This window comes from Astatotilapia calliptera, chromosome 10, assembly GCF_964374335.1.
Source record: "Astatotilapia calliptera chromosome 10, fAstCal68.1, whole genome shotgun sequence".
Classification (NCBI taxonomy): domain Eukaryota; kingdom Metazoa; phylum Chordata; class Actinopteri; order Cichliformes; family Cichlidae; genus Astatotilapia; species Astatotilapia calliptera.
This window is the reverse complement of record NC_137431.1, coordinates 17,533,540-17,552,978: the sequence shown is the minus strand read 5'-3', so window position 1 is coordinate 17,552,978 and position 19,439 is coordinate 17,533,540. Positions and strand designations below refer to the sequence as shown.

The following is a 19,439-nucleotide window of genomic DNA, read 5'->3' as shown; positions in this document are numbered from 1 at the left end:
TCCGTCCATTAATAATGCTTAATCTGTTTCTACCCTGTTTTTCTGGATGACAGGACATCTCTGGTGTTTTAGGCGAGGGGAGCGAGTATGGCGACAGTGGGATTGATGGCGTTGCCCCTGAGATAGATGGAGAAGGAGAACTGCTCTCCCGGCGGTGTAAGGCCATGTCTGCCTCTTTTTCAGTGTACTCAGCTACAGAGAGCAGTTTTTTTAATGGCAGCGACAGTGGGAGCAGCAGCGCTGGAGGAGTTGACGGAAGAGGAGGCGAAGGAGGCAAGGGGGGAGTTTATGAAAATTTCCGGAAGGAGCTAGACAATCAAGCCTGGGTTAGTTACACTTTTCCTATGTTATTAAAATATAGGTAAATTCCGTGTATTTCTAATTCCTTAATCTTTTCTCGTCAGACAAATCGGGGCCGAGACTGCACAGAGGAGGCAGGCTCTGCTGTAAGTGATGAGCAGAGTAGCGGCACACTCAGTAGTATGTATCCGCCTGACACTCTGATTAGCTGTGCACACGGCACAGTCAGGAAAGCAGGGACTCTGGCTGTGAAGAACTTCCTGGTTCATAAGAAAAACAAGAAGGTGGAACCTGCAGCGAGACGCAAGTGGAAACAATACTGGGTTTCTCTGAAAGGTGTTGCACAGATTTTCAGCACTATTATGTTTAATGTTTGTGTTGGATTTTACCTGCGTGTGACTGATAGATAGGCAGAAACTGTAAGGCAGCAGGTGTCCATCCAGCTTCAGTCTGAGTACTTTATGAATGCTTAACTAAGCACAAATGTTAGTACATAAAAATGCTTCTGCACCTTTACTCTTTTGGCTGCTGCCTTTAGGGGTCACCACACTGGATCATCTGCCTCCATCTTACTCTATTTCTAGCATCCTCCTCTGTCACGCAAACCAAGCATGTCCCTCTTCACTACATCCATGAACTTACTATGTGGTCTTCCTCTTTCCTTCCTGCCTGGCAGCTCCTTATTCAACATCACTTTTCCAAAATATCCTCTGCACATGGCCAAATCATCTCAGCCTTGCCTCTGGAACTTTATGTCCAAATCCAACCTGAGCTGTCCTGCTGATCTACTGATTTCTAATCTTTCTATTCTCTCTCCTTCCAGCAATAAAATCTTAGCATCTTCAGCTCTGTCTCCTGTGTTTGTGTCTGCTCCACCGTCTCCAAGCCTTACATTATAGCAGACCTCACTACTTTCCTGTAAACCTTCACTCTCAGTCTTGCTGCTATCCTTATCTCACACATTACCCTTGACATTTGTCTCCACCCACTCCACCCTATGTGCATTCCTTTCTTTAACACCTCTCTTGTGCCACATGTTTGAGTTGGCACAGATTTTAAGTTGAATGAACTTGCTGCCGCAATCCGACCGACACTAGCAGCTTCCTGGCTTGTGGCCTCTGTGGCTGGGTTTCAAATGCTTCTGCAACTAAGAAAATAATCTTAATCTCATTCAGATAACCAACCCAAAGCTGTTTAATCTTCCATACACTCTCTCTGCTGTTAAACTACATTCATATAAGCTTTAACACATTCCCTGCCCTTGGTTTTCACCTCTGCTGTCCTCTCTCACACTCTTCAATGCAGCCTTGCATTTTCCTCCCCTCAGCTTCATCACAATTTAATTTTACGGCGAAATCCATGCCTAATCCGATCCTGTCCTGTTGAAATGCATAAGATAGAGCATCTCTTCTATGCATCATGCTAAAAATAAATCAGTCTTATCTTCATAATGTAATGTTATAGGTTTAGTTGTACTGATAGCAAAATAGGTTCATGTATTAAACTATTACGTTTTATAATCGTTGTTTAAATAAAGTTCAGGGAAAGGAAGGATGTTTAAATTGATTTAAGGGTACTTATTATAACCTCTGTAAAAAAACAAAACAAAACAAAAAAAACATATTTTTGTCTTTTTTTTTTAACTCCTTTCTTTTTGTGCGTTCTTCAAGGCTGCACCCTCTTCCTGTATGAATACGATGGCCGTTCAGGTATCGACCACAACAGCGTTCACAAACACGCGCTGTGGGTGGAGAACAGCATTGTCCAAGCTGTACCTGAGCATCCCAAGAAAGACTTTGTCTTCTGTCTCAGCAACTCAGTGGGAGATGCTTTCCTCTTCCAGGTGAGAGAAGCACTGGAATTTAAAACATCGGCTACTCTTAAAGCTGAGTTGGCATGACAATATTTTATGCAAGTTAAAGTTAAATCAGGTTGGCATTCATGCATACAGGTCAAGTGTTTTTATATCCTGTCTTTGTTATTTGGTGCTACTGTACATACCAGCATCAAACATAAAGAGAAACAGGAAACTGGAAGCTATTTTCCTCTAGGGGATTTGCATGTGGCACACCAATACATGTTCATCATGTGCTGGAGATAGGCAGCCCTGTGTCCTTGTGTTTATGTTTGACATGTTTAAAGGCCACGCTGTCACACCGTGACAGTGATCCACCAGACTGACCATTGTGTAATATTAAAATCTGTCTATTTATATTCATGACAGCTCTCCTCACTGAATGGGAAGAAAGTAATAAAATGATGATGAGATTATAATGACCATTTCCTCCCAGAGGCCGATATTGGAAGTCATGATTAAATTCTTTCAGCTGTCAGTTTCTTTATTTTATCTGCTCACTATCGTTACTCACTTTGTCATGGTCCCTTCCTTCTGTTCAGACATCAGGCCAAACAGAACTGGAAAACTGGATCACGGCGATCCACTCGGCGTGTGCTACTGCTCTTGCTCGGCAGCACCACAGGGAGGACACCGTGCGATTGCTGCGAACTGAAATCCGCAAGCTGGAGCAGAAGATTGATATGGATGAGAAAATGAAGAAAATGGGAGACATGCAGTTGTCCACTGTCACTGATGGCAAGAAGAGAAAGACCATACTTGAGCAGGTATGGGGTCAATCGGGTGGTCGTTTGGGGCTAAAAGTGGAGCTAAGTGTCAAGGAGTCTGACATACTGAAAGCAGTCAAACAGATTAAAGCTGTACATGAGGTGGTGGAGCATTACAGAAACAACACCTATGAGACAAATGCCCTTTAATTTTGTCATATTATTGCAAATTAATAACACTTTATGCCCATAAAATGCGACTGTAGGGAGGTTTGTTATCTCATGGCTAAAAACCGTCCTCACCTCTTTATCTTCCAGTTAATTTGAATGAAAACACCTGAAGGCAGTTTATAGATGTGACTTAAACTGCACCGACACTCTCCGGCACTGAAATCATGGCACTAAATCATCTTTACAGCATGCCGTCATCCAGGCAAAAATGCTCTAAAGCAGCCTTTCCAACCAAAAATGGTTTCACTTATTCCAGCTGGCGCTCATTTAGAAACACATGCGAGTCCACTTGCACGCAGTGCATACAGACACATAGCACACAGGTAAACCTGACTAATCTTTTTAGATTCAAGAGGTCTTTTAAGAACATTGCAACTTTTTCAAATCTTTTCCAGAACCCGTTTTTGTTCAGTTTCAAAAGAACATTGATTTAGGCTTATTCCATGCAGGATGTCTGGAGTTGCTGGTGATGGTAGCCAGTACTGACTGGAAAATCTTACAAAAAGAAAAAAAGCCTAGAAGTGTGGTCATTAACAATAAGCCTCCTTGTCCTAGCAAGTCTTTGCATCTGTCTTTATACTGGTGTTGTTGCATAATGCTCTTTCTATTTCTTGTTATATGTAACATAAAAGGAACTAGAAAGCACTTAATCCTCATCAAGTAAAAGAGCTGCAATTTAAAAGGAAGCACTTTGATTGCCTGCTGTAAAGACATAGTAACTGAAACTGTGGCATCAAAGAAGAAAACAAGCCTCAAGCAGGGTTTATGTCATTGACTGACTTCTTTCAGTTGAGTCACGGAGCTGCCAATAAGGATATAGTTGTGGGAAAAAAAGAAAATGGGGATTAACCACAGAGATAAAGAAAAATAAAAGATCAAAAAGTGGAAAGTGTGGAAATATAATGACATATAAAACATATAAGAATTGTTGCAATTATTTGAATGATAATTATATTTATTTATTTTATCTGTACATATTTATGTAAACTTTATAAATAAATCTGAGGAGAGGTGAGGGGAACAAACAAATGTGAAAAAACATTCAAACTTCTACTTCCGTAATTCTTTATATTTTTTAATTGTGTTAATATTTTCACACTTCCACATAGGTGACCACGGGAACTAATGCAGCGTTAAGTCTAGTTTTGTGTTTCACTGTGAGTGTGTGTCCCCGTGTTTCACCTCCCACGGCCCACCCTGTGATACATTGCACGTAGAACAGCAGGTCACCAACTGGTGGGGGCTGTGTTGGTGAGTAATACCTCTCCACAGGGGCTGCAGTACTCCCACATCTCACTTCTCCTGAAACAGCCGAATAACCACCTAACACAGCGTCGGTTCTTTATCTTTTTATTTTTTGTTGTTGTTCTCATTAGAGATAAAACTGAATAAATCTGGATCTCATCAGCAAAGTTTGTTTATATTGCATAATCACACACGCATGACTTTTTACTCTGTAATCTCTGCTGCTTATAGATCTTCTTGTGGGAGCAGAACTTGGAGAGATTTCACATAGATCTCTTCCGCTGCCGCTGCTACCTGGCGAGTCTGCAGGGCGGTGAACCTCCCAATCCCAAACGCCTCCTGGGCTTCGCGTCACGTCCCACAAAAGTTGCCATGGGACGACTGGGGATCTTCTCTGTTTCCTCCTTCCATGCACTGGTATGATTAGACATGTTTAGTGCTGGTATCTGACTATTCACTCCAGGTGTTTTTCAGGTTGCAATTTTTTAGTAAACTTGATCGGAGCTCATGAATCCAAACCTGAAAAGTCAGACTCACGTGTCTCTACATGTTCCGTGTAGAGATTGCATGAGAGGTTTCCAACTGTCGACCCTCAATAACAGCCCAGCTTGAAGAGTGGGTGTGTTTATCTGCCTGTGAGTGCCTTGTCACATACGCCTACTGAAAGCAAGAATTTCTGCTTGCCTCACAAATGTTCAAAGAAATAGATACTGCCATATACCCCAAGGTTATGAAACAAATGAACAAACCAGGTATGCTGGTTTGATTCTCAGGCCCAAAGTTAGCATGAGCGCTGTAAAGTGGAGTGAGTTTTTATCTGTAACACGCAATTAGCCACAACATTAAAACTGGTGAACAAGTGAATTATAGCAATAATTTTCTCATTATAAAGATTTTGTTTAAGTGATGGAATTTAAGTAGATATAAGTAAGTGCCAGCTCTCAAAGTTGATGTGTTGGTAGCATCAAAAATGTGAAATGAACACCTGCATTATTTCTGCTTTCTGTCATAGTGATGCATGCAAGTTTTTTATTCTAAGTGTGCAAAAACAGCTGTGACTCTTAAGCCTAACACTCAAGGCTAAGGTTACATAGATGGTTTACTTTAACAAGGTTCAGAGATTCAGACTTGGGTAGCAAACACACACCACATATTAAAATGTATCACATACACGCTATCCTAAAAGCTTGAGAGAAAAGTGAAAGCAAAACATTCTACCTATAAATCCTCTCTGAAACCCAAGTTATTATCTCAGTGCTGCAGAATGTACAGAATGAAACCCAACCTGATCTCTATGCGATTGTGTGTCATTGAGCTGTAAGCTCTGCGTAGTATCATCCAAAGAAGAAAGAGCAAAAACGAAGAGCAAAACATGGAAAACATTTCTCTACAGAGCAGTTTTATACGAGCAAGGTAACGGATATGCCAAAAATACACTAGCACGCACACACAACATCAAGCACTGACAGTGTTTTTTGTGATTGGTCGATCAATACAAACTCTTTTAGCAAGCTAGCATCCCTGAGGCACTTTCCCACAAACAGGCTTAACACTCTCTGGCCCTTGCTCCCCCTCCTTTTACTGCCTACACCCTCACTTCCTTTGTTTGTGTCTCGCTCCCTCAGTGTCTTCTTCTCCTTATCTGCCATATTTTATACCGTCCTTTTTTATGTCTCTCCTGTCCCTTTCATATTCTTTTTACTCTATTTATTACCACATCCCTTCTGACTAATTTGAAATGTCATTATTGCATCGCTTAAATATGATAAATGTGGCATATTTATAAGGAGAATCACATTTATAAATACATGTAACGCAAAACTACTGAAATGAAATGAAATGCAATTAAAATAATTGTTCATGGCTACTAATTAATGAATTGCAAAAATATTCAAATGAACTCATTTGTCTTGCCTAAAGGGAAATATAATTGTTCTCTCTCTCAGCTCTGGTATTCAAAGTTTTTGGTCACAAAAGCAATATTTCTGTTTTTTCCTTCATTTACTTTCTACAGTAGATTTGGGCTGTAATAACAGTATAAAGGCCTCTCATGTGGGGAATGAGAAGATGAGTCTAAAAAGTGGTTTAAGATGTTATGTTTGAAGTGTACGTGTCTGATGTCTGACCAGCTCTATACTAGTGTAATGCATAGTTGCTCATACTATTTGAGCTCTGATTGAACCCAGAGAAGTCAAAAAACGGGAACGAAAAGTTTCCCTGTGCCAAGTCGTAGGTGACTGAAGGGGATTAGAGGTTGAAAGTATTCAGTAGCTGCTGCAAATGATTGCTTTTGTGTGTCAAACTGTTTTCATTCGGGTGTTAAAGGTGTCTGTTTCATTTCTGTTGTGTTTTCTGTAACTGTCACTGTCACAGGTGTCTGCCCGTACAGAGAGCAGCATGAGAAGGCGGAACCAACCTTTCCCTCGCACCTTCAGTAAACGTCGAAGCCGTTTCTCCTCACTCTGGGGTCTGGACACCGCATCTAGGAGAAAGAGCAAAGGACACCCTTCAATTGACCAGGTACGTCTGACTTTGAGTGACTTTGCAGTGCTTGATGTTTAATTGAAATCTGTAAAATTCGATTTTGGTGAATAAATACTACTGCAGCTAAATATTGTGTGTTCGTAAGTTTATGCTTGAAACTGCTTCTTGGTGTCAAAGTAATAACTATACTTATGTGTGTTTTAATTTTGCGGTGCTTTGTGTTGTTGCAGGTGTTTGCTGATGGGGCGGAGCCAGTGAGAAAGTCTTTGCAGAAGGTGTTCGAAGACTCCTCCAGTGAAAAATCTGTAAGCTTTTAACTCTGTTTGTGTAAAAACCTACATTAGATTACATTTTGTTGTCGATGTAATATTTTATGTCTGCCCTCTTTTAACATTCCAGAAGATGAAGCAGTTTTGCTGTTTCTGCTGAACATTAAGTAATAGTGCAGCTGAACGTCTCCTCACTGGGTGAAATTAAGTGCTAAATACATATAATCCAGTATCAGCGTGTTCCCACTTCTGCTGTACAGTGCAATCATTTCCCATCAAGAAATTAAAGGGAGTTGACAACCACATTGCACCATTTACAGTAATAACCTCCCTTAGGCTAAACATGAAGCTCCTCCTCCCTTTATTAGTTTGGTATTCACCACAAATCAGCAGAGTTCGTGTGGCTGTGGACTCATTTCTTCTCATTGTTTGCTTTTTGCATACACCAAGAGGAAAAATCACTGGAGCATCAGATGAATCTTTGTTCTTGTATAATGGGTAATGGGCTTCTTAAGACCCCGAGGCCAGCTACATCACTAGATTTTCCACCTCCTTTCACTTAACTAAGATCCTTTTGGGGCTCTGGCTCTTTGCAGGGTGGGTTATCTAAGGGAAAGCACAAAATCCCTGCACCCTTCTGCACCATTGAGCATTTTTTTTAGGTCGTTTTTAAAGCCCTTGCTTTAATATTTTCAGACGTTTGCTTCTCTCCTCGATGAAGAGTGATTGGAGACATTTGCAGACTCATAAAGCTTTAAAAGCGGCAGAATATCTGTGTCTCTCTCAGCGTCATTGGACAATGCTCAGGTTTATTTGTGTTGAATAAACAACCCTTGTCATCTTCTGCAGCAGTTTTTTAATATTCTGAGCAGTGTGGACAGAGTCCCTTTATTTAATTTGCTTCAGGCAATTCCATCTTTATCAGTATCAAAAAGGCTATCAACTGGAGGGATTTTCTGTCTGCTAATCCCACAGAGACAAATTTAATCTGATATGTTCACATCATTAGTGTTCTGACGTTTCAACAAATATGCAGACATTTGCTACCATAGGACTCGCTGGTTTCACACCATCTGTGTTCTCTTGTAACTGCTGTACTGACCACACTTGCACACAATTGCAAATAATTAGCTATATATCATAAGAAAGAAAAACATGTTTCCTAAGACAACCATATCAATGTAGTTTTCCAGTATGCGACAAATCTATATGAATTTTAAGGAAAAATGTCCAGTTGCACATAGGTTGTATAGGACAAGCCTGCTGGATCCATATTTTATGAGCACTGGTAAAAAGCACCAGAGATGAGGAGAAGAGAAAAGATAGGCTTTAGTCTGAACCAAGCAGACAGAAGCTAAGTCTGCAGCAATAACCTGCTCTGGCAGTGCAGGCCCCCAGTGGCACAAAGAGAGATCAATTTTTTTTTCCACCCACGCCAGGCTTCAGCTGGCAGTGTATGGGATGACTGTAAAGAAAAGCATAAGATGTAACGTGCTGTAGTTGGCAGTAAACTAGAGCTGGAAATGCTTTATCAGTGGCAAAGATTTTCCTCATTGAGCATTTCCAGCAAGAATAGCTCCAAATGTTCACATCTGATTGACTTTCCCAGCTTTAATTTGCTGTTTGTTCTGGGGAATCCCTTTGTTAGCATAAGCTGGAAAGGAGAGTTTAGCAGGGATCTGAGAACCCCGCCGCCCCACACACACCATCACCACCCTCCAGCAGAGGCATCCTAGATAGGCCAGGAGGGGAGCCAGATGGTGCTGAGCAGGACTGGGAGTTCAGGGAGTTGGGGGAGGTACTACTTACAGGCCCCCCAGTCTGTTGTCTGTCTGAGATAATGTGTGCGCGTCTGTATTTTGTTTGCGCATGTGGCCTGTTTGTGTTTGTGAATATAAAAATGTGCTGTTGCATGTAGTTTACTGTGGCTGTTTCCCTCTTTGTTTCACTTTATCTCTACCACGCAGATTCACACACAGACACACACGCGTACAGATACAGCCAAGTCGAAGTTCATTTCGACAGGGACCACCGGGCCTGATTGTTAACTGCCGGCAGATTGTATGGCGTGAATGAAAGATGGGGAGGAGAGAGCTGATGGAATGATGTACAGATAGGGGGAAAGGGCACCAGAAGGAGAGGCAGTGATTAATTGGAGGCTGGCGTGATAGAAGAATGAAAGAATAAATGTGGATGCTGTTACTCGATAGGTGGAGATATATTACAGATGGGGGGAATAGAAGCCAGCAAGGCGGCTGACAAGGCTGCCAGATTGTTGTAGGTCAGACTGATGGGCCGAAAGGTTACAGATTATGCTTTAAAAACAGTAACACACCCATAAAAATGCAAGTGTAAGCTATATAACATGTGCTACATGCAATGCAAAAAGCTTGTACTGCAGTACAAGTGTCATTACTGAATTACTGTTTGTGAGTTTCACGATTGCATTAAATCTGCCTTGTCTGTTTATGCTTTCTGCCACTGCAGCTGCTCAAAGATGCATAAACTTAAACTTGCTGAGTGTCTGTGCTTGTTTTTATTTTCAGAAGGAGAGAGAAGCTTCTGTGAAAAGTCTTCCTCAGCAAAATGTAGACAGTGATATTTGGGTTCCTGAGTACCTGAAACCCTCCTGGGTGTGTTTGCCGAACAACCAGCCCATCCTGGCCGTCATACAGCCCGGAGAGACAACACTGGAAGTCTTGAACACTGTCTGCAAGGTGGGCCATTAAAAACAGCATTGATAATATTGCATTACCAGAGACTGCACATAAGAGAAATGCATTTTACACAGTGCACTGCATATAATCACCAATGTAACACTGATGTACTTTAGATTGACAGTTTGCAAAGTGACAGACTGCACAATGTTTCCTCTTTTTATTGCATACACAGTAGCACTTTATAATACTGCAAATTTTAGTATTGATCCAAAGTAAATACAGGGCCAATATTGCCAATACCAATACAGTCACCGATACTTCAAACCTGTAAAGGCAGCTGAGAGAATTATGTCATGATTCATGTGATAAATCATCATTAATTAGCAAATTCTCAATGGATTTTATGATCACTAAATCATTTGTGATTTGGAGGCTTTGGAAGTGTGGCTGTCTGTCACCCACCTCCAATATGCAGCTTTATTACCTGCTAGCTTGCAGACGCAGAATGACACACACAGCATTCAAGCGGCTAGGAATGCAATTAATTCTTCTCAACAGCTTTTTCAAAACACAGGCAATCCCCAAGGTATTAAGAAATTAGACACAGCCCTGTAGAGAGGTCAGAATACCATTAAGTTATATGAGGAAAATGAAGATCTGCCATATTACTGTCAGCTGTCATTGTTGACAGCACATTGATGCACATTATCAGCGGTTCATATACGGTCTTCTTCAATGTACATATATGAATTTGAATGTAACCGAGTTCTTTCAGTTCTACTTCTATGACAGTTCTCACAGAGTCACAGATCTTTTAATAATGCTCTTACCTTTCAGGATACACTGTATATTGCTGTCATTCACAGTCCATCACTTGTTTTAACTTCATTACCTTTTCTCCTTAATTGGCTTCAGCAAGAGACACATAATAGGCATAATATTGCCTAATGACGCAAATGTGCATGCAAGTCACAAACGTAACAGAGTGAAGCAGAGCATCCATCATCATCATCGTCCATGATTTTGGACCAGCATGTTAGACAGCATTCCCCAGCACTATTATTAAAACTCAATATAGGGAATGTCTTTTTGAATAGAGTTCCAGTCATTTGTTGAACTGATGTCAAAGTGGACTGAAATTTGAAGTATCTGTGGTAGGCGGTGGCATAACATTTTAATGACACACTTTATGTTGGTTTCTCTTTACCTTTCTCCTTATTGCCAGTCACCAGATACTTTAAAGCTTAAACATGTACTCGCATGTACAAGTAATATGTTCTTGTTGCCCCCAGACCCATAAGATCGATCCCTCTGGCCACTACCTGCGTTTGAAGGTGCTGGTTGACAACCAAATACTTTATTATGTTCCCACATTTGAAGAGGACATCTCCGATCTGGTGAGGAAATACACACTAAGCCACATTAGATATATATTTTTAAGTAATAACCAGGTGAATATCCTAGGTTTAAATATCCATATAAGTTAATCAAAGACATGCAGCACACATTATTATGCTGTTTGTGTGATTCTAAGTTTATTGCAGTATGTTATTTGGATTTGACATCTTCTTATTCATATTTTTATTGTCAGATATGGATGAATGCTTGTGCATTTTTCATGAGTTGGTTGCCGTTTTGATTTGCCGTGCATACAAAATCACCAGGATGGAAAAGAAGCACTATTGCATAAACTATAAATTATGCAAAGTAGCATTTCAAGTCTATTGTGTGCACTACGAAGTCGCCGTTTGTGTTTGTGTGCGTCTATTTAGCATAAGAACAGTCACACTCACTGAAAGTCCCCACCACCACCGCATTATTCATCTGCTGTAAACCCCAAAACAAATCCTCTTTTTGATTGCGCCTTGTAGGTGATACACTGAAATCTTTCTCAAAGCACAATCATTTTTATAACTCGCTCTTTTCCTCAAGAGCTCTTTTATCTTCCTGCTTTGATCAGTGACTCATTTCACCCGCTTTCATCCTTAGTCTATGATATTACGTTATTATTTCTCCTCAGCGAAGGCTACTACACACTGCGGACTTCTGTTCCTGTCTGTTGCTGCATACACACAGCTGTGTCCATGTTCTAGGCTTTTGTGAGCTCAGGGTCTTGTCTGAGCACCCACTCACTTCATAGCCCTGACCTGGATTTTGACCCCACAACCTTCAGATACAATTGCTTGGCTAAGGAGCCAGAATAATACATGAACCTGTTCATTTCTTATTAATAACAACAGCATGACCTTGACCTTATCTGTCCAACAACACTGCTACCCATCCATTTTCCCCTATATATAGATATATCTATCTCTATTTGTTTGTTTCTCTTTAATTACAATTATTTATTTATATATGTGCTGTTGTGTGTTTACAGCTCTACAAAGAGATTGAGATTTATCCCAAAAGTACCAAAGTCGTCCAGTTTGACAAAGCCGAGTTCTGCAACAACGGATATGGTATGCTTATTTCTGACAATAGCAGTCAGTTCTTGACACACCCATAAATTCTGTTTCAAATTGATTTTCTAATGGACTTCATCTAGTCATGCTTTGTTAATGAATAAAAGGGAATTACCCAAATGAAGGGCACACATGATATGGAGTGGATTTAATTGCTGTGGTTATACAGCAGTTTACGCTGTCAAATAGAAATATTTCAAAGACGACCGAAGGAATTAAATGAATTTCTCTGTGTCTAACTATCTATGTCTGCAGGTTTTTCTGTGGCAGTTTTAGAGGAGGATGGGGTGCAGCAGCTCCAAGTTACTGAAGTGAAAGCAGGAGGAATGGCTTCAGCGAAAGGTACACATTTTATGCATACGTTGACATGTGTAAAGGAGATTAACCCGTTACTGTAGCACACTTACAAGTGATGCTTATAGAGAACGCATTCCCAGCCAAGAGATGCTAGAGTCAAGAACAATGGCCAAAGTGATGTTTTTATGCTTTTATTCTGAAGGCATGACGTTCCAAAACCTTTATCCATAAAATAAAAAAAACAAACAAACCATAAAACAAGAACAAAGAGATTTTATAAGGCGTTGATTTGTGGCTGTTTTCTATTCTACTCTCTGCTTTGCACTGCTGGGTCTGGAGATCAACCCCCCCCCTTCACCGGTCCCTATCTTCTAACTGAGACAGTGACACTCTAATGGGTTTGAGAAACATATGGCTGCTTGGTAGATACAACACTAATGTATAGAAAATAACATGCTCCAAAACTAAGCCCCAGGGTCAGACCAAGGTTACTCAAGTGTGAGATTGTGCCCTCTAGTGTATTAGCAATCTGAAAGCTGCTATCTTAGCAGGCTGCCAAAAGACACAGGACTCAGTTGATGTTAGAAGTAGAAAAAGATTGAAGCATCCACATACGACAAAGCATCTTATTGCAATCTGGGCACGATATTCTGCTGAATCACAGAGTTAGATGCAGTTTAGTGGGTCCACATGAACACTGTGATGAGCCTGTGTGTATGTGTGTGGTTTATTAACAGTGCAGAGAGTGAATGGGGAATTGAAAGACATCACGCTTGATTTTCTGCAGGGTACATGCAGAAACCAGGCCAGCACTGGACAAGGAGCCCCAAAGGGTCTATTTCTCTCTCACTCCCGCTCTCGTTCTTTCACTGTAATTCCCGTTTCCCCTCCTCACACAGCAGCACACACAAAGGCACATCCATGCATTGCACACAGGCATACACACGCAGCCGTATATGACCAGAGGGGTTATCTCTCTCTGCCCAATAAAGCCTCTGCTACAGCTGACACTTCACATTTCAGACAACTAGGTCATAACTTAAGGCTAAATGTGTGCCTTATGCGTCTATATGTATGTAACTGTGTGTTGCTGTTCTATGAGAATCCTACTGAATAATGTCGCTGCTGTCTCTGTTGCAGCAAATAATTTAAAATGAGACTGAAATAGGAAGATAAGCTCATACTCACAGATGACTGCAGTCAAAACATGTCCAAAAATCCCCTTGTGTGTTACTAGATGAGATGAGGCTGCTGCTACATCTCTAAACAGCTGTCACAGCCAATTGGGTTTATTGATAAGGTTAGCTGCTAGTTGGATTGCTGATTGAGTGATGATTCTCAATTAACAGAATGGGGCACAGGTGCTTGAGAGGAGGAGCAGCAAGACAAAGAGCAAGGCTCAAACTGAAGCTATGTTCCAGTGTTTTGTTTGTTCACCTATTGTACCATGAAGAACGTATACACACAGTGGGCAGGACAGGACAGGACAGGAATAGACAGACATTGTACTTTGCCTCTTAAACCCACCCCGTCTTGTTAGATCAGTATTTGCCTCAGGCAAGCAATCATAGAAGGATGCATTTTTGATGTGATGGAACACATTTGCATCTCGGAGCACCTGATTAGTCTCCGAGGTGCTGCTGGGAAGTATGGTGCAAAAGTTTTGTTTACATAAGTCATCTGTGAGCAGTGCTTTTGAGCGGCCCATAGGAATTCTGCTGTTGGTTGGATGTTTTTTGGGTCATGAACTCACAGATAATGCTTTTACTGACTGTGCATTGTTTGAAAACTTTCTCTACAATAATTTATTTCATATTGACTTTGTTTCTTAAACTGTTTTTTACCATATGCTTAGTGAAATTTCACATTTGTTACATTTTTTTTGCCCGATTCTCTGTCAGGTTTGAAAGCAGGGGATGAGATTCTGTTACTTAATGGTAAAGAGGCATCTGCCCTCCAGAAGGATGACATGATGTCTGCATTTACAAACCAAACCCTGACCTTGAGCATCAGCACCCTGCCCCAGTTGGATCCTCGGATGGTGTGCTCCTGTCCACCCCGGCGCTCTGATGTGGAACAAAACCTAGCCACAGACATTTTTTCCCAGAGCCAAGGTAAGGTTTCCTGTCTCAAAAGATTTGGGGATCAGTTGAATAAGCTGTTTGCTTTTTAAAATAATCTACATGTAAGCAGTTTTTCTTAGTTGATATTTATATACTGACATATTTACTTAGACATGCATAGTTCTGAATGAATGACAATAAAGGAAAAAGAACAAAATGATTCTTCCTTTTTTTGTCCTTAGCATTGCATTCACATATCTTGTGTTGCGTGATCATTCACCCTCTAAAACCCAACTTTCTGTGGTGAAAAAGAGAGGTTTCAGATACATCTTTTGCATGCAGTGAGGTGAACAGGGCGATCTACTAATTATGCATGGATGCTGTCTGATAACTAACCTGCAGGCAGCCGCCATCCTTCCTTTGACCTGCTCTTTTTATTTGTGCAAGGGCATCATTTGTATTCCTTATAAACCAGGACTTGCAATGCGCAGCCTGACAAGCTGGCATTGTTTGGAACTCGGAGCAATATGAATATTAATATGAATCCTTCAGCAGCGTGGAGCTGTCATCATGCAGGATATGCCATATGCAAAGGGTCAGATGGAGAGAAAAACACTTAAGCAGCCAGATGGAGGTTATTGATGATGTCATGCTTTGAGGACACAGGTGTATAAAAGAGTTCTTCAGCACAGAGACTTTAAAATGGAAGGAATAATAACTAATTTTACTAAACAGTGATATCATAATAAGAAACACTAAAGGTTATAGGAATCTTTAATTGCTGTCACTTTAATCCAACACAAAGAGGATGCTATTAAATTATTATTTTCATTAAAAAGTTACGACTACATACTTGTGACCTTTTAAAAATCAGCCAGACTCACCCAGGCTCTCAAAGTAAATGCAGATGAAGTGCACAAATAAATGAAAGCAGCTTGGTATAGGTATGTGTATGTGTAGTCTTCTTTGTCAGCTTTGCCTTTTGTCCTTTTTGTAGAAGACATCCTGGATGATGTGTCAGGTTTGCCACTGGAGAGCCCAGATGATACTTATGAGGAGGAACCTTGTCTGTCCTTGCAGAGCCACAGGGATCATCCGGAAGATAAAACTTGCATTGGGACTGGATACAAAGTAAGATATGTTTTACAAAGCCACAGTTTCACACACCAAGCCAGGTAAAAAATTCAGACATGCAAAAATAACAGTTTAGCCCAACAGAGGATGGAGTTTTTGGTGCTCAGTGTTTGATGTTTTGGCAGCTTTAGTCTTAGCTTTCTTAGTCTTTGATTTGTTGCATTGTCATCTTGCAGCCTGACATCTTCGGGGACATTTCTTACATTTCATGCCAGACAGCAAAGGAAAACACAATCATTTGATCAACAATCCAACACAGGCTGGATTTATGTTTGAACAAATTTCAGCAGTCGCTTTGCTTTCATGTTTTATATAGGAAGAGTTTGCCAAACTAAGTCTGAACAAAGATAAAAGGTTCAATAGAATGAGTGCTGGATGAAAAAATTCAGCAGATACGAGAAGTGATTGACCGGCACACCAGTAAGCCCTAGCATGATACTTAATGTGCGATGCTTTTCCTCAGACTTCTAAAGAAAAGATGCACTATGATCTCATCTCCCCTGGGTTACAATTGATCAAACAATGTAAAAAATGCATCACTATCTACACAACCAAATGTATCCAAGTTATATGTTATATACAAGGTATCTAGTTTAACATTAAAAAAAAACATACACCAATTATTGTTTGTGTTATATACAGGACTATATACAGGAATAACACTATGGGCAAAATTACACATACAAAAAAAGGTGTGTGTAAAACGCCACATAACAAAACAGCAGTGTGGTTATTTTTGCAAAAGGCTGTCACAAAAATGTTGTAATATCAAATTTCTTATTTATTTCTTTAGGCATGCAGTGTGTTTCTCCAGAATAGTTTGTCTTTCCCTCTGCGTGAATGATTTATTATCTCAGCTCCTACAATATCCAAGAACATTGTTTTGCTGAAAAACTCACAATTAGTTGTTTCTGATGCACACTGTGGTGTTTAACTATACCTTTTTAATGAGCTAGTGATTTGCTAATCTATGCCAATCCATAAGGATATGTATGCATGTATATGATGCAGAATACAAACTGACCTTCTTTATTTTGTAGTTTCCCACATAGGGGTCACTGAATAACTGTGAAATGGCATTGTTGGCAATGACCACATGGGTCATTTCCACAGGGGGTCACAATGACACAATAATCCGCTTCAGTTTCTTTTAAACTTGTAGTAGCAAGACACAGTTAAATACGTACAGACACACAACAGTTGATTTATGCTCTTTTTTGTGTAATTTTTCCAGATCCTGTTAAATGCAGGAACGTGTGTGGATTTTCTGATTACTTTGCTTTGAATTGTTTCTGCATGTCACATGAAACCAGAAAAAAAGTGTTGGTCTAAAAAGATGGGAGATTCTCAGTGGATTTTCTGTTGTCACAGTCATAATATATAGGGCATATATAAGCCCAACATGATGGTTACAGTGAGTCTGTGAATCCTACGGATTTAACACTGTAATCATAACCATATTCTTCCTCCGATAACAGTTTTCTGTGGTGCTGACAGCATATTGCATTAGCAGCACCGTATTCATAGCAAAATGTAGTGTGTATGTGTCTTGGCACATTAACAGATGTGCACATAGTACGTGTTGGGTGCGAGTGTGCGTTCTGGAACACTGAACTGGAGACAGGTGAGTGAACAGCATCACTTTCTAATTAAGATTATGTCTGGACTGATCAGGGTCGACGCAGTGATTGCTGGGACAGGCCGTGTGCCATCCACTCTCCTTCTGATACGCTTGTCACTTCCATTACCATGGCACTGTCTGATAGCTAGTAACCACCGGAAACATTTTTTCCTTTTTTGGACCAGTGTTGATAACCTAGGCATGAACAAAGAAGAAAGGGAAGGGACATCGGTGTATTCACTCTTCATTTTGTGTCAATGAGTTTCAATCTCAAGGGAGAGCTAATGGGTGAGGTCAAATGCAGCTTCAGTGAAGACTCCTCCATGATTCCAATGTGCCAGTTTTAGAAGTGAGTGAAATACTTAAAGAAAAGCTTGCCTTGCTCTTGATATAGATGAGACTCTAATTTGAACTCATGATGAAAGAAAACATTTAGTTGAAGATGTCGCACAAAACTTTCTGAAACTCTTCGCAGTTTTTAATTAACATTGAAAATTGCTTTGCCGTTTTAACCTCACAGTTGTTCTTCTGTGTATCTGCTGTATGGTTAAATTCAGTAATCAGTCAAAACTGGGATCCGAAATATATGGCCAACAAATCCAAAGCCTTTTCGGGGAATCGACCTCTTTCAGCCACACAGCCATACAGACTAATGTACTTGACTAATCGGGATTGTTTATAAGAGGAAAAAATATTCACTGCAAACCAGTAAACAAGAATAGAACACAAGTGTTAAGTCAGTGATCTTCATCTCAGCTTTGTGTCTTTCACCTCCTGCTCTCGTCTAACACGAGCTGTCTGATTTGTGCCCTGCTGCTTTTTTCCATCCTTTCCTTTCATCTTTACCTTTGCTGTACCCCTAATTTCCTTAGATTTTTGATTTACTGTCATATTATTTTCCACATTGAGAGCAACAATGTGACCATGACCATCAGACACAGCAGCTCTTTTCTTTTCATCCAGCACCTTCATCTGCCGTCTTGTTTTGAATGCCCTTTCTTTCCTTCTGTCCTTGTAGTTTCATTCTGATCTTGGGTCTTTTTCCACCCTCCTCCTCACGAACCCCCTGCTGTTCATTACCATAAACAACATGAGGATGCCGTTGGCACTTAAAACAGCCCCGCTCCCTTAGCTCTCCAGCCGGCTGTGGGCACTGACCTTAGCCTGAACACTTGGATGCTCAATCCAAACTTGCCACAGACTGCCAAAACTGTGGCATTTTCTTCAAAAACAAACACACATTCACCCAAACTATTTGTCCTTTCTTTATGTTGATCAGCCTTTTGTTTCTCAAGTCTCCTGTTTGGAAAAGCTTCGAAGTGCTGCGGATTGCGTCTTACCTCATTTCACCCAGCGCCTGCGGTGCCATGGTGGCAGAGGAGTGAGGAAAACGAGGCAAAGTGGGACAATTTTAATTATCCCCACATTCTAATTACTCCATTCTCCACAGTGTTTCACATCATTTAGTGGAGATAAATGAGTGTCTGGCTAGCCGGGGGATATGGGAATGTTCATTATTTTAGACAAAGCACAGAGCAACCTCCCCGCTATGATAAACCGACCAGAGAAAAAAGCGCCGATTTCTCAGGATAACGGTGATAGTAGAGATGTCGGTGATTGCTAGTGTTCTCCAAGGTGTAGTCAGCCTCACTGACAAGTGTGATAATAATTTACAAATGTCTAATAGTTTGGCTTGAGGGCATTTGAAATAGAAAATACATTATTCAGTGTTTGAAGGGTGGTGTGCAATTTTTATCAAGGTTTGTTTTTGATTTATTCTTGATGATATAATTCCAGTTGTTCATTTGGAGTTAGTCTATTTGTTTAATATAATTATTATAGCTTCTGGCTATTATGACTGTATAAGTGGCACAAGTCTTCAGTTATGCTTTCACTTGCCCCCCTTCCCTCCAATCGGGCCTTTTCACCTTTGTCTCAGATGCTGTTGTTCTTCCACAGAAATTCCACTGGAGGGAGCACTGTGCTGATTTATGAAGCCTCTAAGGCAGCAATAATCTTCACAAAGTCAACACTGAGGATGCAGAAATAACACATCAATTTGTATGTTAGTGTTAGAATATTTTGGTAAACACACACCAAGAAAACACATT

At 40.5% G+C, this 19,439-nt stretch overlaps 1 protein-coding gene across 6 annotated transcripts in view; it reads left to right on the top strand.

Moving 5' to 3' along the window:
* LOC113030261 (rho guanine nucleotide exchange factor TIAM1-like) overlaps positions 1-19,439 on the top strand; it is a 51,180-nt gene that overhangs the window by 18,453 nt on the left and 13,288 nt on the right. For 5 of the 6 annotated variants that reach the window (XM_026181517.2, XM_026181515.2, XM_080307114.1 and 2 more), the window contains 13 exons: positions 54-326; positions 405-636; positions 1,971-2,143; positions 2,698-2,922; positions 4,570-4,755; positions 6,712-6,858; positions 7,053-7,127; positions 9,638-9,808; positions 11,044-11,148; positions 12,129-12,210; positions 12,469-12,555; positions 14,412-14,624; positions 15,571-15,704. In XM_026181517.2, coding sequence (XP_026037302.2) covers positions 54-326; positions 405-636; positions 1,971-2,143; positions 2,698-2,922; positions 4,570-4,755; positions 6,712-6,858; positions 7,053-7,127; positions 9,638-9,808; positions 11,044-11,148; positions 12,129-12,210; positions 12,469-12,555; positions 14,412-14,624; positions 15,571-15,704 — 2,103 coding nt within the window. The remainder of the gene's footprint in view (positions 1-53; positions 327-404; positions 637-1,970; positions 2,144-2,697; positions 2,923-4,569; positions 4,756-6,711; positions 6,859-7,052; positions 7,128-9,637; positions 9,809-11,043; positions 11,149-12,128; positions 12,211-12,468; positions 12,556-14,411; positions 14,625-15,570; positions 15,705-19,439) is intronic. The other variant, XM_026181518.2, reaches the window with a different exon arrangement.